The following is a 26917-nucleotide window of genomic DNA, read 5'->3' on the forward strand; positions in this document are numbered from 1 at the left end:
CTGAGACATATATTTATACTATACTTTTTAAACTAAAAAGCAATATAAATAAGTAAACCAATATTAAATTAGAAAAACATTTCACAGTAGACTCTCCACAATAGTTGTATACTAATATGTCAATTCATCATTTGTTCAATGGACTTTCATTCTTTAATAAATCTTACTAAATACTAACTTCAGGCTCTTGAATATATATAAAATAATTCAGTGCACAAGGATGCTTTAAATAAACTTTATTATGTTTCATCAAACATCAAGAAATATATGAACATGTGAAAAATATTATTACATTTATTACACACAAAATTTAAACAGTGGTAACAGCAATCATTTATAAAGCATCTCTTCCAAATTAACAATATATATTTTTTGTCTCTAAAAGATGAGTATGAATTATTATTAAAAGAACACAATTTCTTAGCAAAGAAATAGTCTTTTAATTATTAAAACCTATGGCTAAAAATTTATTTTAGTACTCTTCATCAAAATACCAATTCATATTTAATATTCCATAGAAACAAATCTTATACAACAAACTTCATATTAATAAATTTTTGAGTTGAAGAAAAATAATTTAACATAAAATAAATTTAGTCATTTTCAAGCAAAAAAAAAAAACATTAAATGCATCTCTGAAGGAGCAATTATTTTTCAAACAAATATAATGATAGACACAGACTTTGGCCCCAAAGGGAAACTTTTTTTCTTGCAAAAATAATTTATCCAGCATATTACTTTCAACAAGGAATCATCTTCAGCAGTAGGGTTCGCACACTATTTACAAAACCAGCAAGACTTTGATTTCATTCTAGGGAAAAATTTTGAGTGTAGTCGTATTCAATAGTGGGGATAACAGCCTGCATGAACTTCAAAAATATGATCAAATACATGTGAACACCAAGTTCACCACCCCCTTCAGTGACAGTATGGATGATTTTTTTCATCACTTCTGCATGCCTAAAAAAGAAATCCAAATTAAGATTTTTTTTAAAAAAAGGAAAAAAAAAGATGTCCATAAACAAAAATACAACTCTCTTTCAATTTTGAATGAATTCACAGTCATTTTGAATTTTCTTTCAATGCAAACTAAGATTCTGTCATTTCAAGGAAAGGAAATTGTTGTTCTGCTATTCAACATATCAATCTTGCAGACCAAAAATGGCTCATTACTCTCTGCTACCTGAAATTCAGCAGGTAATTTTCAAAATAATTGCAGTAGTCAAATTGATTTCTTTCTTTTAACAGACAACATAGGGTCTAGTAAATCTGACTGTCTGTGCCTATCCAGTGTTATGAAAGAGAAGTATGAATAAGCATTTCTATTCTGTTTGATATTAACAAATTTTTATAATAAAATGATGTAATGGAAGGTCATTGTGAAAAAAAAAAGCTTTAATTGTTCCTAAGAGGAGAAAATGAAGACTTAACAAGCAATCCTCTGGGCAAACAAGGTAATAATTGACAAATCAACAAATAAATCCTGATTATTATTTCTTTCTGTAATTGATTTTCACTAAGAATTTTTTTTTATAAATAACTTTTTGTTATAGATATTTATATATTTTATACTTGTGACTGTTTTCTCTTAAATCATTACTTTTATTATGCATCTTTTTTTTTTAAAGCAAATGCTTATTAGAATTTATTAAACAGTTCCTTTATTTAATCATTACTATCTTGGCTATTTTAACTTTGTTAATTTATTTACGTGACAGTACCCGAGTGTTTATTTTTTAAATATCTGCTAGTGCATTATGTTTTACTGCTTTACAAAATATAATATGTATTTTTTTCCCTACAGGCAAAAACCGAAAACTGATTTTTGAATTCAAAACATATGAATAATAACAATTTAGAATTTAGTTAGATTTATAATAAATTTGTTTTCTTTCTAATGATTCTTTGCTTTTGTTTTAAAATTGCCGATTCATCTTTACTGTCATTTTAAAGCCAAAAATGTTATTCTTCACAATACTTGCATTATAAAAATCCACAATGCATAATGATTCTTGTGAGAAAATGATTTATTGAACACTCATTTTAATAGATCGAATTTCTTCTTTGTTTATTAATCACACAAACACCTCAAAATGGAATAATCTTTGAATAGGAATCAAATTGATTTCATAATTTCAATGAAAGATACAAGGTGATATTTTCCTTCTAGGATTAAAATAATCCATTTTTCAAAGATTTTTTTTTTTTATGCAGTTGATTCAATAACTATCACAGTCTTCTGCACATGTCTCTGTGGGGCCATTCCTGATTATTTCTACACACATATATTATACTATTTTCCCACCCTTTTCTCAAAGAAGGATTGAGGATGGAAGATAGAAAATACTCTAAAATTCTAACAAAAGAATTCTCTGCTTATCTGCAATAAATGGGCTTTCAAAAATTCCTTCCACATGTCATATAACCCATGATATGCAATAAATGCAAATCAATCAAAAACCAATTATTGACAAGAAATGGTTCCAATAAACTGAGTCTTGGGTACTACTGGCTATAATATCATGCAGAGTAGAAGTGTTTCTAGTGAAACTCAATAGAGTGGAGGAGAAAGTGCGAGGATAGAAAGTGTGACATATATTAATTCTTTTTTTTCCTTAATTATTTTTTTTTCTCTCACTTCTAGCATTTCAAAATTTATTCATCCTGAAGTAGAAAATAAAATATAAATAATTATCAAAAATCAAAATTTAACCTTAGAACAACCATCTAGGTTTTCTCATTTTTCATGCTTAGTAGTTCTAAAGTGCAATATTCTTTATTTGTATATTTCTAGAATTATATTGGCAAAAAATTTGAATTGTTGTTTGAATTCTATATTCTTCAGACTTCCAAATTACCACTGCATATAGTTTAATAGATTTTAATATTGATTTCTAAATGCTGAAATCTATTCAATAAAAATAAGTTATCTAGAGAGTTCATCATGTTTTAAAAAGAGAATATTTTTTCATATTTTCAACTAATAAGTGAAGTGAAATTATACCTGCATGGGTGCACAGATGCCCTGGGAGGCCCAGGCAGATGGGGATGATTTTCCATGGTCACGGTTTTCTTAGCATGATCTTGACTGATATCATCATACATTTCTTCAATAGTTAAAGGCTTGCGATTCTGCAAAAGAAATATAATTGTATTTAGGCAACAATTTTCAATGAACAGACATTTAAAATGGCAATTATAAAAATATCACCTATTTTGATAATATGCGGGACATAGTAAAAACCATAATAATATAACTAGATATGCAATAACCAGTTTGTGTATTCAATTTTTAAAAAATTGAAATTATTCAAGAAATGTTTTAACTTTGAATATTGATCCAATCTTAACACAATTGTATATTTAATCAATTGCTTTTCACTTTCGAGTTCATTAAAATAGGCCAAATTCATATCATTTTTTGATAGCAATTATTTTTTATCTGAATGTTCATATCTATTCATTAATTGTTTATGCAATAATTATTAAAGCTATAGTAAAAGTGATTAACAATATAATTAAAGAGATAAATAAAATGCAGTTTGCAAGGAAAATACAATGTAGGATTGCAATTTTTTGGAATGTAATGTCAACAAGGAGGATTTTCAAAAGAATTTTACTGTTGTAAGGAATTGCAAGACAATTCACAAAATCTAATGAATCATAATACAGACTCAAAATGAATGAATCAAGAAAAAATAATTTTTATCTCAAATTTTATAACATATGTTTTTACATATGGAAAAGTATTGATATAAATTTAGAAATTTATGTCTCTGACAAAAAAATGTAACCTTACAAAGGCACTCAAACATATAAAGTTTCTATTAAATAATATTCAATTCTATTACCAATGAATTCTACTTAATTCAGTAAAATTAAATTCGACTGAATCAGAGATGATTTAGTACATGAAGATAGCAAAAATTGGGTGCACAAACATTGATGTTATGAAAAACAAGGAGCAATAAATATGATTAGAAAACTAATAATGATAGTTAAAATTTGTTTCAATCACAGTTACCAGTAAGATACTTTTTAAATAATATTTCACTATTCACAAGAATTGTATTGAAGTCATTTGTAACTTTTGTTCAAAATTTTCAACTAAATTTGGTTTTTCAAATTCAGAATGCATAAATTAGTAACTAGAGTTTTTCATTGTTGAAGCCCATAAAGAATAATTTTAGTGCCTTATACTTTGCCTTTATAAATCGCAAGAGAAAAAGGAAGTATTATTTCTACTGACATAATACTAATATATTTTGATATGTTATTGTGATGTTGAATTACTTTTTAATAATTACATTAGAATTCTAACTATCAAATTCTTGTTATTCAAATTGCTTTGCTTCCGAAGTGAAAATGAGTAAAGACAACGACTCAAATTACTCTGACTATTGTATTCAAACAATGATAATTTGATACAAAATGCAATTATATAAAACAGAAAGAATTTAATTTTAGAAGTCATTATATTAATACAATATAAGCAAGTTTTGTTTTTCATCCAAAGCAATAATCCTTTTTCAACAATTATACAAATCAGTTCTGGTCCTGATTAATCTGTATGATTGCAGTTTTACTGTAAACTGAATAATAAGTATTACTTATTAGAAATAAAAACAAGGTTATCCTCTTTATGTGTAATAAAACCACAAGACTGCTGGATTTGCCTTTTATGGAAAGTCTAATTACTCATAAATGGCATGAAATAGGTTTTCTTCTACAGGTTTTTAACATCATTTGATTTATTATGTACAAATTTTTTTTTTTTATATCCAAACATTAGAATTTTAAATTCCAGCTGAAATAAGTGAAATAACCGATTGGCTCAGTTAGAAACACCTATTCTTCACAATTAGTTCAAAAATTGATAATATTTATTTAACTGCCAATGGAAAAGAAAACATTTTGATCACAAGTAAACAACTGAAAAATAAAATCGATAAAAGTGAACAAACTATCAATTTAAAACTTTTTACTGTTCACAAAATGAATCAAATTAAAACATTTGGTTACTCAGGGACTTAAAACTCACAACACTGATACATTCTTCTGAAATTATGTAAAAAAACAGAATGACACAACATGAAAAAAATTGATTAGAAATTCATTTTTAACTCATTTTTCAAATAAAATATTTTTGCCTTTAACAAATAGAATTATCAATTATATTAAAAGAAAATGTGTTGGTTTTAAATTTAATAAGATGCTTCAGTTTATAAAATGAGGAAAAAGACTAAAAAGCAAATATGCCCCCGAATTTCCTAATCAATAAATAAAGCAATTTTCTTCTTACCTCATCATAGCCAAACAGCCACAGCCTTGGTGTCTGATAATATTTGTCATATGTAATGTTCAAATCATATGTTCGTGTTGCAACAATGCCTCCTTCAGCCCCACTTGGGATATCTGTATCCTGTTTGTCAGTTGGCTTTGAAACATCGAAGGTGGCCTAGAAGGATTCAAATGTTATATACAAGTATACCAAAAGCATCTTGAGAATACAAATTAAAAGTCGCAACTGTATTTGTCAAACAATTATTCTGAATGAAATTTTCTACTCACCCTAAAATCAAATATCAATGAAATTTAAGCAAATGGATATAATTAAGGAATCTAAATTTAATGACTTTGCCTGTAAAATTTATATAAATATTTGAAATAACTGTTCATTTTTACAATACCCACCACCATCTGTATAATTCTATGCCCTACAGTTATAATTATTGCTTTTTGAAGAATCAAGTAAAATATGTTCAGATCAAAATTAAATTAATTTCAAGAATGGATATATGAGAAAACTATTATTACTTCATTCAAGTCCCAAGACAATAAACAATAATAAGATTTAAAAAATGACAGATCAGATGCAGATTAGTGGCTAGTTTACAAATTAGCTCAACATTTATACTTGGTTTTTAATCAAATTTGTTTCTAAATATTTAAAATTCTGTCAAAACAGGCATGTATATACCAGTAAAAACCAATAAAAGACAATTTCTTTCAAATTTCTATTTAATTTATAAAAGATATTACTTTTAAGATTGGCTTCAAAATACAGTGAGAATCAACTATTTATTTCGAAATTGTACCTTTTGAGCAATTAAGTCAAAAATTTAATACAAATCTAGAACTCTTGTATAAAAAATTAAGACAAATTTCATTTATCTATCATGAATACTACATTCTCATAGACAACATTGACAGACTTTTCACAAAATTTGATACGAATATAAAATTTTAGTATAACCAAAATACAAAAAATTTCATTTCTCAATGAAAAGATTTCTATGATCTTTTACAATATCTATATTATTAATTAAATAAAACAGTTAAATTTAAGGCAAACATGGTTTAATATATATATATATATATATAGGATAATCACTCTAATCAGCGCCCATCAGTTCCTTTTAATCAGGGGAATGCATCTGCTAACAAAATGGTCTAAATGAACTAAATTATTATATTTAATGTAACTTGAGTCAATAAATGCTCCGATGAATTAGGAATTCAAAATTTTTACATAGGTCCTCTGCCTTTTGAATCATATTTAACAAAATTTTCTTGAGACACCAATATTTAAACTAAAAATTGTTTAACTCCAATCAACTAAATCATTCAATAAAGCTGAATAATTTATGAAATCTGAATATCGTTCTTCTATAAAAACAGGCAATTTTATACCACTTCATAGACCATCTCAAAGAAGATACACCAGTCTTTTACCAGGGTTTCTTTCTCAACAGTGATTGGCCTATGATTATGAAAATGTTGATTGTTCTAATATTGATATATAAAAACTGGTAGATTTAATTGCGGAAGATAGAAACATTTATTTAAAAGTTCAACTGTCAAGAGTATTTTGCAGAATATGATTCCTTACAACAAAAGGACTGTGTAACATTTAAATTTCATAATTTTTTCAAAGGCACATTTATTATCCGAAATAAAATAAAATTTTTATTTGCATCATTTAAATATTTTGAAAGTAAAACTAAAAACTGAATTTTACAATGAATCAGAGAAATTTTTGTTGAATAATTCTTTAATATATTATATAAATTAAGAAAATTATTCTGCGGTGCATGTAAAACTTCAATGCTCAACGAATTCTGCTTTCAATTTTCATATTTAAAAAAAGTTGTGCTTGGTTTCTGTAAAAAATGTTTTAATATTAATTGCAGTTTAACATTTCTACTCTAATTTAAAGTGTAAATTTCATGGGCTCTGACAGAAAATTAGTAAGAGATACATAACACAATGAACAGAACTGTTTAAGGCCTACATAATAGTAAAACTAAAATCTATAACTATCAAAATCTGAAGTTTTGATAACTAAATATTTTACAGAAAAAGCTATTAAGAGACCAAGTTACATAAAATATATAATTGAAAATTTTAGAGATCATTTATACAGGCGAACCAGCTGGTTGCTAAAGGCAGCTAGTTTTTTAATAGAGATATTGCTTTGTGAACTATTGTAATATACATACTCACACATACATTTTTTCCTTTTTGTGAGTATAGAAAATAGCAATTTTGAAGAAAACTAATTCAGAAACATGAGAATATTCAATAGTATTCAATATTAGTAAATAAAAACGGATACAGATTTTCTTATATCTTACTTCTCTTTAAATGAATTTAGTTCTGCTAATTATTTTTTTTGATAAAAACAATCTTACTTTTCTATTAATAATAGAATTATCATTTACTGCAAGATCTATGAATAAGATAAATGTATGTACAAGATCTCATAAATTCAAGGTCAAATAAAAATTTTTTAAAAAATGCAGACAAATAGCCTCAATTCTTGAATTTTATATATAAAAAAAAGTACATTTATTAAAAATATCGAGAGGAATAAAAAGCTACGGAAACATTGTGTTTTCTCCCCCTCCCCCTTGGGACCTCTATAATCACAGAAGGATCCTGAATTTTCATTGATCTAGGATATCTGGGATCAACAAGTTCTGTCAATAAACAGTCAAAATAAAAAAAAATCTCATTTTTTCCCCATTTTTTTGTTGCTAAAATATTGGATAACATTTTTTTTTCTATTTTCTGCCTCTTCTCCATCCACTTTGAAAATAAAATATTTTTTTGTGTTATATGCAGCTGGCCCTGCACTTGAAAATAATATTTGTTATTTTTTTATGGTTGTTTTTCCATCGTTATTAAATTCCCAGAATGGAAATTTTTTAACTTTGATTGCCTCATCTGGAGTAATATTTTTACAAGATATTGTGCTACAATTATTCCATCATCACCAATTAGCTGGTCCGGAGATGCAGCTAAATATGCAAAATTTTAGCTTTTGAATAAACAGCAACATTGGACTTTCAAATTTTTTTTACAAAAGTTTACTAAATTTGTTTTTAGAGGTACGATAGTATTCGCTGAAACAAGTGTGGATTGTGAAGGTGCAGATGACCACAGCTGTGATGGTAAACAAAATAAATAAATAAAAAAAAATAATAATAATAAAAAAGGAAAAGCAGAAAGAAAAGAATGCTGAGAGGGAGATTTTAAGACATAGTGAAGACCAGATAAAAAAAGTCACAATCAGTCAGAGGGTAAAGGGAGGGTTTATAGTGTTTTCCTCTGCGAATGGGAGGAGTTAAAGGAGCATGGGGGGGGGGGGAGAGTGCAAACTATTTTTCTAATTATAGGTCTAAAATACTGCTTTTACACATTTAAAAAAAATAATTAAATATGCATAGGAAAGAAGTACCAAAATGGATGTTTTACAGTCGCTACTTTTATTTTATTTATAACAGAATTTCTTTTAAAATTGTTTAAATGGTTCAGTTGAAATTTTGTGAACTTTTAATTGCAGTTGATTTCATAAAAAAGAAACTGAAGTAGTAAACGAAAAAAAGACCATAATATTTCTACATAGGATAACATTATGTTTGAAAATTGTAGGTGGTGTGTATACAACACCCTTAATCTTCTAAATAAATAAAAGGAATTTTAGTTTAAAAGTGAAATCTGATTTAACACTTATATTTCAGATTTAAATAAGAAAAAGCTGTTGAAAATGTAAGATTTTCGTCTTTGTATACAGGTTTTTTTTTATCAAGTGAAAGATGATTTTACAAATTGAGAAAAACTTGGCATTTCCATTCAGTTTAGAATTTATCAAGATTATCACTTTGCCCCAGTAAAGGTATCTTAATATGAATGACACGATATGTACCTGAAATAATATGACAGATTCAAAAATAAATTAAAAAATTCACATGATAAACTTTTCAGAAATGTCTTCTCACAAAGATCCTTTAATTTTTTGCCTAATTTTACATAAATATTACAATTGTCTTATAATGTACAAAATAATCAAGCAATGCATGTATGTAATTGATACTAATTTCATGTCTTGCTTAAAATCATCAATTCTATCGTGTTCAACATTCACTCTATTGAGAGTAACAAACATATGGGCTATCTATTCTCACTTCATTTGGAAAAGTAAAATTATAGATTTCATAACATTTGTTAGAAAATATATCTTTACAGCATTACACAATCCTCCCTTATAAATAGCTTTTGTTGTACTGATAATGGGTTCATTCCTTAAAATTTATTTCATGAAAAAAAATACATACTTTATCATTTGATTCCAACATTCCACTTTGCATGAAATCATCCATGTCTAAAGCTTCTTCATCATCATCGTCATCATCATCCTCCTCCTCTTCAGCTGGCTTCATAACAGGTTTTGAAGAATCCTACAACAAACAGTAAAATCTATAAATCACATACAGATGGGGTCAATTTGACATACTACAATAGATATTGCACATAAAAAAATTTCAATTTTATCTGAAACTTTTTAAATTAGATTGTCTATGACTCCCAGTTTAATACAAGGAGAATTTTTGATGATCCAATAGAATTGCTCAAGAAATTCATCAAATAATGATAACCATATTATATTGTTTAAACAGAATAGATTTAAAAGAATAACTGCCACAATTTTTAAAATTGTAATTAAGTTCAACACATAACAAAATATATCAAAAATCAAAAACAGCAATTTAACCCAAACAGCAAAAAAGGCGATTAAATAGCCAAAATTAACATTTTAAAATTTCATACATCATCAAAACATTCAAAATTTATATAGTATCTATTTGTACAAATTATAAATAACAAAATATTAAATTAGATTTATTAGATATGATAATTTCATAAGAATTGTTTCTCAGTTGACATATTTTTAATCAGGAATGAAGTATATCTTAACCAGATAAGAAAATTTGCAATTTAATTTCTGAGAAGCTGTTATCAGAGAAAACAGTTGAAATGTTAAACAATTAGAACAAACACAAAGAGTGAATGTATATTAGAGTCAATCAAACTGAATTTTATTTTTTATCTTTTTTAAATAAGGAAAGGAAAATTAACCATTCTTTGTTAATAGCAATAGACTAACCAAATGCACTAATATTCTATCTTAACAATATTAAGGGGAACTATGTTTTCATATGTTCACAATGAAGTATTAAGCCTCCTAGCAAGAAATGAGGAAAGACGTTAAGGAATTTTGCAAGATTTGCAAATGACGCAAGATGAGAAAGGCCATCACTACAAAGCAATCCAATAAGAACCAACTGTCTCTTCACAAAGGAATTGAAATCCAGCTAATGACCCTTGTGGATATAGAGGAATTGGCAAGAAATGAAATAATGTAAGAAAGTTTTTGAAAGATAAGAGAGGGAAAACATTTGGGAAGTAATCAAGTAGGATTGCTTGGACAAACACAAATGAAAATGATAACAGTATAGAGAAATACATTACTTAAAAAAAACTGGGAAAATAATATATAAAGAATAGATACAATAGCAGCTAAAACAATTTAGAAATTTCATCCACAAGAAAGTTGCAAAAAAAAATAAACATTTTATTTCCTATCACAATAATAACCAATAGCTTTAAAAAAAAAAAAAAAAAAAAAAAAAAAACTTGCTTTTTTAAATTAAAAGAATTGTTTATTTAGAATAAAAAAAAGACAAAATTAGAGCACATTCTAATACATATATACAAATAAAAGGATAAAGAATTAAAAAGCAAATTACAAAAAAAGAAGCAAAATATAAGAAAAGCATATTTAATGGAAAAAAACAAACAAACAAACAAAAAAAAAACAAAAAACCCCAGAAAATTCCTATTATTGCAATAGGGCATTTTTGCAACTTTCATACCAAAGAATTTTCTGTTTTGTTTTAGTAGCTAATTTATATATTATTTTTCTATTCTAAATAATAGACTCAATGAACTGTTGCATTAATACATGTCTGATGGTACTGTGTTTGGTCTCCTGTATTCTTGTGTTTCTTTTCCTTTCAGATTTCTCTTCTGGAAAGATTTTATTTGATTTATATACATTTGAATTTTGCTTTGTATAAATCATATATAAACAAACATGAAACATCTAACAGTGCTAAATTAATTCTTTCATAAAGTTAACTTATTTGAAGTGCAATCTTTATTAATTACAATTATGCAGAGAATATATAATTTAAAATCTCCAATATACATGTAATTTCAGTGATGAAGTTATTCAACTATAAGCATAAAGTAAAACATATTATATAATTATTTATTTAGATGAAATCATTACAATAATCACTTACATTTGTCTGAAGCGTCATTTCGTGAACTTGATCAGCAACTGCAGCAACATCACTATCTGAAAGAATGATTTAGCATCAGAAAAATAATAACAAATCAAGGAAAAATAGTTATGTAAAGTAATATAAACAAAAGATACCGTGATTTATAATTATGAATGTGATAATATCTGTACATTCTATGCTAATAATAAAAGCAGATTAAAATCTTTTTTTTTGACGAAAAATTGAAGTTTCAAAATCTTTTCACTGCATTCCAGAAGAATGTAATGAAGTTGCTTCACAACATTTCAATTATTTTCAGGTTACTTTTTTTCAAGCCTTAAAAATTAGTAAGTTTTTCAAATCTGCTTTTTTACAAGTATTTGCACAAAATATGTTTAAGATCAATATGAGAATTCTGTTTTTTCAAATACAGAAAGTTTAACATTAGATATTACTATTTCAAACTGAAACATAAATATTAAAAAGACTCAAAATTTCACGTGTATTATGTATAATCATCTTTTCATTAGAATGCTAAAAATATTTTTAGGAGAGCATTACTAAACTACATAAACAGTAGAAAAAATACATAGCACCAGAATTTTTCTTTAAGTAGAAAAATATCTATTCAGTGGTATCTATGGCTGAAGATTTTAAAAAGAAATACAGATACCTGTATAATGATGAGTATCTACCCAACCACCGTCACCATCATCAACTTCCAGGAGCTCTTCATGATGTTCGGCTTTTTCAATTTCTTTACATCTTTTATAGCAGGGGACTATAAATATAGAAGAAAACAAGTCCTTTAGTTAAAATAATAACCAAAGATAAACTAAGTTTATCATATGAGATAAAAAAAAAATTAAATATTAAAATTTTATACACATAAAATATTTATGTCTGTAAAGTGATTTAATTTAAAAAATAAAAATTACTATGAGTAAAAATATTACTAATTTAATAAAAAAATTCATAAAAAACATTATAAAAAATTATATTTTTTTAAAAATTGCACGCAAAATTTAAAAAACCAATTTGTATAAAATATTTCAAGGAATGATTATTCTATAACTAATTCCGTGTGTTATGAATTTTAGAATGTGTAAATAGAATTGAATAGTTACCATTTCTTGTCACCAGGAATTGTTTATCTGGCGGTAAATACGGCTTCAAGCAAGATTCGTCTCCTTTGGCCCATTGCCACGTTGGGTAATGATGTACAAGATGATCCCCAGCATATACAAACTGAAAGCATTTACTGAATCAATTACTAGCTTACAAGGTAATTGAATAAATAATGTTTAAGATAAGTGGAGAAAATACTATAAATGATTATGAATCAAACTGCATATGTAACTGGACTGAGTTAAGCTTAAGTTCCAAATAGGATGTAGATGGAATGGAATGTTTATAGACAGTGTGGTGAAAGCTTATAAGCCAGTTAACAACTACGCTACCCGAGCAATTGCTTTTGTATCATGATCATGTTACTGGGCTGCGAACCACAAGGTCCCAGGTTCTATCCCCGTGCATCCCAATCTGCTACATTGGTGACCTCGGATGATGAGCCTTCAACCTTCGTACAACTGTTGTGGCGCCATCTACCAGCAACCAAAAGTCGTCAGATTCACTTGATGCAGCAACAGCATCAGCAACCACTCACCCACACACGCTCGCCACAATGCTTGGCGCTACTCAAATGGGTACAGACACATTAGAATCAACAGTTAATAAATAATACATCACCACTCAACAGCCATATCGTTCATCTCACCTCTGACTCGCTGGAGGGAGAGTCTGTGGTGAAAGCTTATAAGCCAGTTAACAACTACGCTACCCGAGCAATTGCTTTTGTATTATGGTCATGTTACTGGACTGCGAACCACAAGGTCCCAGATTCTATCCTCGCTCATCGCAAATCGCCACAACAATATGTAAATAATACAGAAAGTAAACAGTGATAGATTGTTGCATAAAAAGAAAAGACCAGTTCTTAATTATTTATTACTAGTCCTGGAACAACTTCTTAAATTACCTTAACTCTTCAGATCAAACACTTGATTTTGTAAGTACACACATATGTATATTTTGTAAGTACACCTCATAAAGTGATTTAATATACTTCATGCCATTAACCAATATCAAAGGACATTTTACATCTGTATTTTTCAGCATTTAGACCAAGGCATGTTTCATATAGGTTTTATATAGGTCTTAATATACAATATACCTTGATGTAGATTGGACAAAACAAATATTTTTCTAATTTTGCATTTCACATAAATATTGGATGGAAGATAAATATTTTAATGCAGTTTAGTTATTTTCTTTCATTCTTTAACAAAAAGCGAAAGCAAATTTGAATAAAATAATCAATTTATTCTAACTTTAATAAACTAATTTCTGGAATATGAAAGAATGACTTTTGGTTTCATTAATAATAAAATACAACTAAGAATCAAAGTACTTCATGACTCAAGATTATTATTTTATTTTATATAATAATAATACACTTCTAATTATATGAAAAATATTCTTAAAAATACTCTAATTTTTACAAACATGAATACTTTATATAAAATACATGAAACTTTATATAAAAAAGATATTGGTTGCGGCAAGGTGACTACCCATGGGAACAAATATATATATAAACAAAAGAATAATCAAAGTGAAGCTTAATGTGTTAAAGAGAAAATAAATGAACTGAGTATTTCAAATATCACAGAAGTACCCTGAAAAATGCTTGAATTTCACATAACGAAGGAATATATATAGAAAGTGCCTCATCAGAAGCGAATATTCATCTTTTAATAACTATTATAAGATCTAATAACATACATCTAAGCCCCATAGCTGAAACTAATTCAAACAAATATAGAATAGCCAGTAATTGTAATATTGAGCTTAAGTGTTCAGACACTCATTGATAAGATGTTGTAAAACATATAATTCAATATTAGGACATACTATCTTTCAATGTCTGCAATCGATTTGTTGATTAATTGATTTTGAGCTTCAAAACTATTAATAATTATGAGAGAAATTACTTAAATATATGGTAATTCCATATATTTAAGTAATTTCTCTCATAATTATTAAAAGTTATACATACTTTTTTGGAACACCTGTATATGGGTGATCAAACCAGATTAGCTATTATTATTCAAAAATTAATGACTACAAGTTTAAAAAGTTAATGACACAATTTTCATTAAGGTGTATGTACACATTTAAAACATTGAAAATCGTTCAAAATATCGAATATTTTTTTTATTGCTTCAAAATGTTCTCTGATTCTTTAGCTTTCAAATGATACCAAGGTGTTGTCAATATTCGCAATATTTCTTGAGTTATAATTATTTTTCTTGAGATACATTCACTAAAAACTCAAGTTTCAGGGTTTTTTTAAACTCATTTTATGAAGAATGATATTTTTCCCACTATGTTGCTTTGTTCAAACAATCATAACTCAACAAGAAATTAACCAAATATAATTATTTATATATTAAAATAATTTGTGTGAAACAATGGATGTTTTGTGCCTCAATCAAAGTTATATTTATAGAAATAAATTTTTAATAGCTATTTGAAAGTTAAAATTACAGAAAAAATATCGCTTTTTATATTCATTCTTGGTGAAAAAATCGTTAAAAAAACTATATATTTTTATAACTTGATTGAGGCAGACAACATAAAGACTAATATTAGGTATAATTTCCAAAAAAATTGTGTGTCTGTACAAATTAGAATTTAAAATATCATGTTTCAAAAAATATGCTAATTAGCTCATTAAATTATTATTTAATTAATTAATAATTAGTGTAATATGGTTTTTTTCTCACTGAAATGAGTTTAAACATAAATTAATGACCTACTGTAAAAAAACTGGATCTTTAAAGTTAAAATAAAAAAAAAATCTAGTGTGTACGTATATCTAAATAGCATTCTGCAATTATATAATAAGGAATAATTCAAGATTAAACAGAAATAAAATGCTGATCTTGTACTTGTAAAATATAATTGCAATTATTATATATAAAAAAACCTACCAATAATTATTAGGGTTATTTAAAACCATAAATTAAAGTGTTGTGATAAATGTTCCCAAATATTTGTATGTCTTCCCTCTTCACTTCTTATATGTTTTCTTCAATTATCATTTTCCTTAAAAAATTTCCATCTATTCAGAAGAAAAAACATCTGCAACTTATGCTACATTCAAAAGAGTAATTTACATGAAGAGAAGGAGAAGGGTAAAGTATTTTAATCCATCTTAAGAGATTCAAATTAAACTAAAATTGTGCCACACTAGCAACATAACAATCTTTCTGTGTTTAATCATTTCACAGTTTCATGATTTGAAGGAAAACATTTACTGTGGAAAAGAGATTTAGAAAAATTTTTACCACTGCCCAAATATTTTACCAGGTAAAAGAATTGAATTTTTCAAAAACTGGCAATTAAAGTAAGAGGGGTTAAAAGGATCAACAGCTGATATATGAAAATAAAGTAAAACAAATATTCAGAGAGTAAATGGTTTTAATTAAATCTATACAAATCTATATAAACTTTACAAAAATAGCTATTATGTTTCAAAAATACTTTGTCCGTCTAAAAAGTATGTATATTAGGATTTAACTATAATTTACAATATTAAAGCATAAAAAAACAGAACAGTGCAAAGTGAATTTTATAATATATCTTTACTTTTACTAACAAAGAAAACCAATTTAATTAAGCATACATAGATACACTTCACTGCACATCCGAATGCACTCTACAAGGCAGACTATTTGATCAAGAGTTACTAAATTTGATTTAATATATTTGGAGCAGGTGGATATTTTCCTGGAAGCATATTTTTTGGAATTTTAAATTAAAAAATAACTGTGATAACTTTTGAAAATACTATTGCATTAAAACGAATTTTATATCACCTTAATATTTAAAAAGACCAATTTAATATTGGACAATTTCCTCCCCAATTTTAAGAATCTTTTCATGCATAATTTGCAAAGATAATTTTCATTGTTGCAATGAAATACAAACTAATATCATGATTTTATTAACTATTGAACGACATATTAAATAATCTGGCTTATACATACACTACTGGTCAAAAGTATTGCAAGTTTGAGAAATTTCATGTTTTTTCAAGAATAAGCCCCACAAACGCAATATTTTTTCAATTAAAGTGATATTTTTTATGTCAATATATGTTAAATTAATCTAAAGGCAAGATATAAATAAATTATTGAACAAAAAAAATTTATTTAATTTCAAAAAGAATAAAATACAAACAAAATATACAGGAATCCATTTTGGTTCCTCGGAATAAAATGAACTAAAAAAAAAAATTCAAGTTCTTTTGATCAAAAAAGATAATAAAAGAGCTCAAGTTAACTGAAAAGCATTCAATATTTGGTTGGGCCACCTCTGGCTTCGATCACAGCAATCACTCTGTTAGACATGGAATTCACAAGGTTTTGCAACGCCACCTTCGGTATTTCATGGTGCCAAACTTTAGTTATTGTTTCCTGAAGTTCTCGCTTTGTTCTTCGATGATTTTCAGTTATTTTCTTTCTCATTATAATCCATAAATTCTCAATAGGGTTTTAATCTGGCGAGTTTCCTGGCCATTCAAGAACATTAATACCATGTTTTGCAAATGAGCCTTAACCTAAAATAATGTATGTCTCGATATAGAGGTTAAAATTGAACTGAACTGAAATTTAAAATTAATTGTAAAGTTTGTCTTATCTTTTTTTATGTATGGCAGGGTGCCAGATCTTGCTGAAATATTTATTTCCGCCTTAGAAACATGTCACAAGCACTACGAAGCATTTGATCCTTCAGTATACCTACATATTTGTCACAATGCATGGTTCCCTGTACAAAATGAGGTCGTCCATTTGACTGATATGATATGCACCCTCACACCATTAAGCTTTCTGAGTGTTTTGATGTACGAACCAGGCATTCTGGTTTCATGCTCTCCTTTGCTTTACATCAAACGTGACCAGGCTTGTCAGACATTAAAGATAAGCGACTTTCATCGCTGAATATAACTTATCTCTATTCCGAAATATTCCATTTTTTTGTGCACCTTGGCGCACTCCAATCGTTTTTTCTGCATTGCTTTCATCAGTACTGGTTTTTTTTTTTCTAGGTACTTGTGCCTTGTAACCAGCTTCACAGAGCCTCCTGCGAACTGTTCCGGAATAGACAATGACAGACGTGGACTCATTCCATTCTCTTGCAGAAAGTGTAGCAGAACTTACAAATCTATTTTTACGGCATAATAGTGTCAAAGTGACATCAGCACGTTTAGAAGATAACCTTGGACGACTACTTCTAGGCTTTTTATCTACAGTTTCTTCGGTTTTGAATCTTTTTATGAGGCGTGAAACAGTCGACTTATTGCAGTCTCACCAATTAGCAATCTTAAAATTTTAAATACTTCCTTGATGTATTAAAATAATAGCCTGATCGTTCTCACGAGTTAATTCACACATTTTAAAAAGAAATTAACAGTTTAAATTGAAAATCAATGCACAGCGAACTCACTTCGACAACGCAACAAACGAAATGAAATCCTTCGCAGTCTGAGCGCTTTTATAATAAACGAAAGGGACGACGTTCGCACACTATTCATTGCAGAATATTGCTTCACAATAGCTCGAAACTTCTCCACCACATTTATGCTATAAAATATCACCTCAAATGAAAAAAAATATTACTTTTGGAGAACTTATTCCTGAAAAAACGAGAAATTTCTCAAACTTGCAATACTTTTGACCAGTATATATATATATATATATATATATATATATATATATATATATATATATATATATATATATATACATACAGGCCAGAATTTTGATATATAGAAATCTGCAAACTGATTAACAAATCTGAGTAAATTTATTGCTAACTTATAAAGAAAAATTCAATGAAATTTAAAATAAAATGTCTGGAGCAATTGACAATTAAAAAAAATCTAAATATTTTTATTGACAGTAAAAAAAAATCTAATTATTTTTACAGCCAATAAAAACAATAGTGGTATTTAGTATTGGATAAAAAATGACTTTTTGTCATCGTTTGATTGATCTAACAATACTGTTGTATGCACACACTAGTCACATAAAATGACGTTTCTACTCCCCCCCCTCTCACAGGTTTTGGTATTTAATGCTAGTATCAGTTGCACTAATTTTTGACAAACATTTATCACTTTCAGAAAAATTGCATTCCCAAGTTTTTATAAATTTTATATTAAACAATTTTAACATTACATAATCAAAACAAGATAAGTAAAAGTAAAAAATTATGATTTTTTGTGGAATAATTTTGCATTTGGATTTTTAGGTGCTTGGAGGTGAGCAATAAAGATAAATTATGAAACCAGCACTTCTCAAAGCTCCATAAGGATAGTTAAAGAACTTTCAAATCAATCGGCAATTAATTTAAAAAACAAACTATGCCTGGGGGTCGGAGGGCTAGTTTATACTATACTAGTTTACTAATATACTAGTTTATACTATACTATACTGGGCATATTTTGAATATGCCCAGTAATCAGAGATCAATAGTATCTAATGAAGGGTAAGTCCCAGTTTCAATACTAAAATGCATATTACTGAAACTTATTCATGCATACCTGTTAATAGGAAGGGATTTTAGGCAAGCCTGTAATGTAAAGACAGTTTGTGTTTTATAATTATTTTAATGGAGGAACATATTTTTAGCTCAGTGTTATTCATAAGTAATAGTTATAAGAGAGAATTGGAATTAAAAGAACAAGATGATCTGATATAGAAAAGGCCTTCACATGAATATAGAGATATCAAGGGGATGAAATGATCAATCAGGTGAGTAAAGAATATCTAGCCATGCTGCATGAAAACTTTTCAGGATATAAAATCACATGATTATTCAAGCTGCCATTATTTATTTCCTTAACCTGATTTTAAACTACTTCATGATTGCACGTAAGGAATATTAAAAGAAGTAAAATAGAATATTAATCAACAACCAGTTCATATCATAAACAAATCAAGCAGGGAATAGATATTATGTACTACATCAAGATAGCATAGGATGTTAAAGATAAATTGTTTAAAGATACTTTCTATAAAAAAATTCAGCTTGCCTTCAAATATTTTACATTTGATTCAGTGAAATGATGAGAATTAATACAGTGGGTTTTAAGAAATTGTACATTAACATGTTACTTCATTTTTTGAGGCCTATAACTATTCAAAACATTTTAGATATTAATGTTGCCCAAGTTCTCAGATTCATTCAAAAAACACTTGCTAAGTGCCAATAAATAGCTCAATTCTGTATGTCAAAAACTGAATCCACTCTGCATTTATCATTTCTTTACAGTACTGATGCACGTTCAGTAAATGATCAATCTCTCTTCCAGTTTAATTCATCTACTGTTTTATTTATACTATGTATTTTACTAAAGGTTTTTCAACCATCCCAAATGAAATTTGAGGTAGTTTGATTAATATTTGAGCAAACAAAAATAATATTTTTACAGGCATCCGAAGAAGACAACAAATCTTATCTTCATTTTACTTAAAAAGAAGAAAAAGCCCACTCTTGTTTTTTTTTAAATTATTAAAATTCACCTTTTTAATTTTTAGATTTTTTTTAATGCATTTCTTAGTGAGTTTCCAATTTATAATTCAATACAACAGAATTTTGTTATTCTAAATCAATAAATTAAAAAGGAAATGACATTAATTTATTAACAAATTAAATAAATTCTATTTCCAAGATTTCTATTTTTGATCACATACTTATGTAGACATATCACAGATGAAAATGGTGTTATAACTACTTTGAAATGCATATATTGGAATTCAATAAATTTTACCTAAAGCCTGCTCTCTTAAAAAAAAAAAAAGAGAAACCTTAACAGAAATTTTAAAATGACTGCACTCATGAATGATGTCAAAGAACGAAGAAAATGAAAAATAAATTATTAGGAATAAAGTAAAAAATTGATAATAGATTTTTGACATTCTCTACAGTACTACATATTGATTTATGACATTTTTTTAAATAAATTCTATCTTTTAAAAAAAGAGATATAAATATATTTGCCAAAAATTTTTGATTGGTCAACTAAAAAATGCAATGAATGCCAATGATGTTAATACTGCAGATTTTCAGACTTCTGATCTAAATGACATTCATTCAGCTAATAATTTGCACTTTATTTAGCAGAATAATTAATACAATGGCAAGTGAATAAGACATCGCGTTTTTGTTGACTAATCTTTGTCTTTCAGCTAAAATGTTATTACAGGTTATAACAAAAAATTTCATTAAGTATTTCAATTAGCTGCAAGTGAAGTTATAAGGGAAATGTCATTTTATATTATACATGAATAAGGCTATAAGAGTTGTTTCTCCTAATTCAGAATTCAATGAATAATAGTTCTAAAATAAATCATCATTTTATTCATCTCATTGTTACTTCTTCTGTAACGAATTGGTAAATTTATTTAACCTATTTCACTATGAGAATTTCCTAATAAAAATCTAATTAATGGTTAAATAAATTTAATAAAATTATCTTTCTTCTTGACACTGTTATGCAATATGCATGCTCAGAAGAGTTATTTTGCTGTAACCAAATTATGTAAATTCATTATAAATAACTTGGATAAATAAATTGTAAATTAAATTTATTTTACAGTAAATATCTCTTTTTTGCAATCTAATTTACTGGCTACAATTATCACACTAAAGAAATATTACTGACTTCTATGATGACAAAATATAAATATATGTGTTATGGCTAGCTAATCTAAAAGAGCTTATCTTAGTATGCAATAAATTTATTAAATAAATTATTAAATTCTTCAGATTCTGCATTACTAAATTCTTTAGATTCTGCATTCAGTATTATAACTATGTTATCAGGAAATATATTTTTTGAAAAAAATTTCTTTCTTTCAATTATTCTTTGCAGCAAAATCTATATAATTTCAGGTGCTTCTAAATTTTTAATAGACTTTGGATAAAGATGTCTTGATAAAATGATGATTAAAATAGTTATTCATACACACTAACCCCTTGACATATGAATTTACGTGACTTCCTAATTGGATAGCACATCCTATTTGGGACAATTATTATTATTTGAATTCCTAGAATAATATAAAAGCATTTGAGATGATACATTTTCAAATGATTTTTACACTTTAAATTATTTACTTAATTGCAGATTAAAAATTTAGTAATTCAATGCAGAATTCAGACTTATCATTATATACGAAAGGAGTTAAAAAAAATGCATGCAATTAAGAGGATAAAACTCATTTTTTTGGGGAAAATATTAGCTTGCAACAGCTTCAAGGGGAAAAAAGTATTTAACCACAAGAACACATGCCTAAAATGAAGATAGGTATATTAATATTCATTATTCAATTGTTTTTTAATGAAATACATTGCTTTTAATCCTAAATATACATTGAAAAATAAATACATGGGAAATCTAATGTTTAAGTAGTCCATTTATCATATCTTACATAAAATAATAAGTTTTTATATATATTAAAAACATTTTATCCAATCCTCTTAAGAAGCAACATCTTATATCTTTTTCGCATTTTATATTGTTTGTGACTGATCTATAGTAAACTTTTGTTGCACACACATGCTTATTCGCCTCACATTCAAAATACTTCCAAATTCCAAAATGTTGTTTCAATTCTTGTAAAAATTTTTAGTAGGAGACTATGCTAAAAAAATCAATTTTTGGCAAAAGCATAGATTATATTCTTTTATTTATTATTCTGGATTTCTAAAAACTTTCTTTCATAAATTTTTTTGAATTTCTATATTTGTTTTATGTAGCTTCCATGAAAAGAGCTTACATTTGTTCATTTAACATAACGCATCATTAAAGTACAATCTGTATTTACTATATACTACATTCTAGTATTACTATCTATATAGTACAATCTAGATTGAAATATACCTATATTTTTTCCAAAATTAGATCTCAGTGCAAGTAAATTTTAAGAGTCTCATAAAAAAATGGATAAGTATTTACAATTTTTGGATGGCCAGTTAAAGAAACTGAGAAAATTTTGGTATAAATGTCTGCAAATTATTAACAATGAAAGAAAGGGTGAGTATCTGAATAAAAAAAGAAACTAAATATGACTTAATTACCTTTAATTAAATATAAAAATTAGTTATTATGAGCTATTTTGAAACCAAATTAAATAAATTGTGCTTGTCCCATCTGTCAGATTTGTCCCCCCCCCTCTGTTGGCAAACCTATGCCACCACCACCTCTGCTACAAAGCTATCTTTTTCCTGACTAAAGAGAAGTTAGCTATAAAATTTAAAAACTTGAATTGATCTTCTGGCTTACAATAATCCTTATTAGACAGAATTTCAAATACTAATCTTAATAATGAAGATATTTAAAGTTACAACATTTAAACACAGAAAGAGAATTTTGAAAATGCCATATGTTACATAATTTATCACTAAATTTCAATAATGAATTTCCCCGAAATATGATATTTAATAGAAAATTCAAGATAATACAAAAATAGAGGCATTAATAGGAACCTAATGCCATTGCAATAAAAGACGAAAAGTTCTATATTTTTAAATTTTTATTCGATATTCAAAATAAAAAGCTATATATCTGTACAATACAAATGTAAGAAATATATACAAATTTAAAATTGTAATCAATTACTATTTTTAAAAGATTCAGAAAAATTAGAGAAAATAGAAATACATATTTTTGTATATGAAAACCTCTACTGATATAGAGATTTCAATAAATAAATCAGTTTCTGAATTTATCATTCTTATAATTTCTTTTAATATAATATTTTAAAATTATTTTGAGAGTAGTTATTTTTCTTTATTTAACTTTACGATCAAATTAAATAATCTATTCATTTACAAATACAAACTTTTTCTTCTGTCGAAGAAATTATTTTTAATTTGTGAAATATAATTCTTCCACAGGAGAGACTATTACAGCAAGAGATAAAAAAGTACTTAAAATTTAGGGAAACTCATTATCTACATCTAGTAACAGATCCAGTTATCCTAGTAACAGTAATTCTAGTTATTCCAAATAGTTTATTGAACAATAAATTAAATAACCAAGAGGTATTTTGATATAATTTTAATCGGTTTAAGATATTGCTGATTTACTAAGATTTTAAGAAATATGTAAATGTTGTATTATTAGAAAAGAATTTACATTATAAAAAATTTACTCTCTCCTATTAAACTAAAACAATTACATAAAATTTGTAATATGTAGACAAAGATAGGGGCATAGTATTCACGAGGCACAATGTTACAATGTATTTCATTTAAAAATAGTGGTAATATTCACTTTATTCATAACTGTGCCCCATCTTTTTTTTTAGAAGTCCATATATTTTGGAAAAATTTGCACTCTCAGTTATATATTTATAAAGATATCTATGTTTATATATTACAACAAAATTTTATATTTCAATTTAAATTCTCTTCATTCTATTTAAAACTAATAAGAGTGGTGTATTTAAAACTAATTATATTTATGCTCTGTTGAATTACAATGGATAATCTAAATTTACATTTCTTTTTGTAGCAAGTAAAGTCAAATGAGGCATAGTTTTACAAAATAAAATGAGACATACTGTTTACAAGCATAATTTGTCCAAATGAATACTTTCCAAACAAGTATAAATTTCATAAAATAAATTTTATTATTCTTAACAGCTTTTCTTTTTTCATTTAAAGATTTTTTTTATTAGAAATATAACTGATAACACAAATTGATAAAATTTTCCAAAAACTTATCTTTCATACACATTTGCATATCTTTTTATAGAATGGTTGCAATATTTCTCTACATTATTAGCAGTATTTTTTATCATCAATGTTTGGTTATTTTTCCCCTCTGAAGTTTAAACATGAGAAACAGATAAAAAGAGTGAGAATAGGAGAAACAGAGAGAGAGAGAGAAAAAAAAAAAAAAAAAAAAAAAACACCCCAGGGGTTTATTTATATGTATACTTAGGGTTTGAAATATATGCGAATTCTGCAGTTGCAATCTTTATATTTTATCCCACGATTATAGCTATTGAATTATGCATAAGCTAATCAAATGTGGCATTTCATTTTAAGCCTATTTATGGAATCATTGGGCAACAGTATAATTTAATTCAAATGAATATTAATACAGGTCACTTTCTTTATAATAACTTGTTGTTATAGTTTTTTACCACAGTCTGATAGTGGGCATAAGGCAACATTCCCCATCACTAGAGAAAAGGTTAAATACTGTAAGTTAATTTTACTTCTTTTAACTTTCATCATATATAATATGTATGCCAGAGATCAAAGATCACTTATGGAATTTTGTTTTCTTGATATCATAGCTGAAAATAATTGTATAATTAATCAATTACAGCTGATATAAAATAATTAAAAAACATAGGTAATATTTCCTTATTATAATGGTTCTCAGACTTATTTGGAAACTTGCATATTATACCAAGATTGCAGCTTTGATTTGATAATTATGATAGCAGCAGAACTTTAGTAAGTACCTCTTAAAAAAACAAGTCAAGTCTAGAAGACTTTGAAATATTTGTAACATATATTTCTTTAATAATAAATATCTCCAACATCAGTTATTTTGAATGCATCTTCAAAAATGAAAAGCAATAAATACAAATTTAGAAAAGAGAAAAATTTACAAAGTCTACTATAACATAAAAGAATGACATATTACCTCATCTGGAGTCAAAACACCAGTCTCTTTAAACTTAGAATCCTACATGAAAAACAGGAAATAAGGTTACATTTTTAAAAATTAATCTCATACAATAAAGTAATTTTAAATTATACCAATATTCTTCAAAACATTATAAAATTAATATCAATAAAAAAATCACATGTTTATAAGCTTACCAGTTTTCACCTAAAATAGTTAATGGATATCTTCTTATTTTACATTAAGCAGTTTATTAAAATTTAAACAGAATTTATATAATAATTTTAAAATAAAAAATTTAATAGTCAAGCAATTTTAATAACAGATTCTGCAAATTACATTGTTGATTTATATTAAATAGTTTGCTTAATATTTTAATTCAGTCATGATAAATCATTTCCAAATTAACATTTTCTTTTGATAACAATTTAGCTACAAATATTTTTTCCCTCGCATATTTTATTTGAAATTTAAAGAATAAAATGAAAAACACTTCAGGAAATTTCTCATTGTTACTATTAATGAAACGATCTTATTAAAATTAAAGACAATCGTATGTAAAGTTTTAACAATAAGCATTTTATTATGTATAGAAAACTGTGAAAGCAAAATATTTTGGATGAAAAATTTATCAAGAATAAATACTATTTAAAAATCACTTTAAGGAATTTACAGGAACAAATTCTACATAATTTTGTTTATGCTATAGCAGATGAATTTCACAAACTTAGGAAAAGACCAATATAACACATTAGAACAAGCAAGGACGTAAACAAACCACAATCTATGAATTGCAATTCATCGATAAGAACTAATATTACGCCTTCGGGCTGGTGCATGATATTCTACAAATGTAACAGAAGATTTATCTATTAGAAGCCACAGATTTCTTCGAATGAATAATGCATCTATTTTGCGCTATTCAGTCTATTTTATATGTATTTTTATAAACCCAAAGTTGACAAAGATTACCTTTAAAACTGGTGTAAAGAATTCCGCAACATTCAGAGCTTTTCCTTTGACACTATTTATGACACTCTGCATCTTAATTTTATAGAAAACTACGTAATTTATCAAAGAAATAAAATTAATCAAAATTTACAAATTTCGCAAAATCGCTAACATGTATTATGTCCCGTGACAGATTATCTTCCTTACTTTTCGTTTTCACAAGTATCGCGGATCCTGCGCGGAATTTAGTCTAAACATAAAGTTGAGGAGTCTTCTTTATGTTTATTTCGTCATTGCATTACATTGATAAAATGAGTTACATTTTGATAGTAATCGACAACAAAATTATTATTTATATAAATGTCATATATAATGATATTTAAAATGTTTTTCATACAGATTTACTTTGAAAATAGTATTATCCTTCTCCATTTCATTTAACAGAATCGATGTGCTTTAGAATACTTTTTTCTTATTAAATAATAATAAAAGAATTTTTATGAAAATAAAAACATACACTAGTTACACTTTAGTTAATGCATTTAAACAA

The 26917-nt window shown here is 26.5% G+C and overlaps 1 protein-coding gene across 1 annotated transcript; it reads right to left on the minus strand.

The window, feature by feature from the left end:
- Nucleotides 1–323: 323 nt before the first annotated feature.
- LOC129956999 (ubiquitin-like-conjugating enzyme ATG3) lies at nt 324–26631 on the minus strand. Its single transcript, XM_056069099.1, has 9 exons — nt 26389–26631; nt 25435–25476; nt 12761–12881; nt 12307–12414; nt 11652–11707; nt 9621–9743; nt 5303–5458; nt 3005–3132; nt 324–960 (listed from the first exon to the last, which is right to left on the minus strand). Exons 1-9 carry the CDS (start codon nt 26458–26460, stop codon nt 807–809), a joined length of 960 nt encoding a protein of 319 aa, XP_055925074.1. The 5' UTR covers nt 26461–26631; the 3' UTR covers nt 324–806.
- Between the last annotated feature and the right edge of the window lie 286 nt (nt 26632–26917).

This window comes from Argiope bruennichi, chromosome 11 (genome assembly GCF_947563725.1).
Source record: "Argiope bruennichi chromosome 11, qqArgBrue1.1, whole genome shotgun sequence".
Classification (NCBI taxonomy): Eukaryota; Metazoa; Arthropoda; class Arachnida; order Araneae; family Araneidae; genus Argiope; species Argiope bruennichi.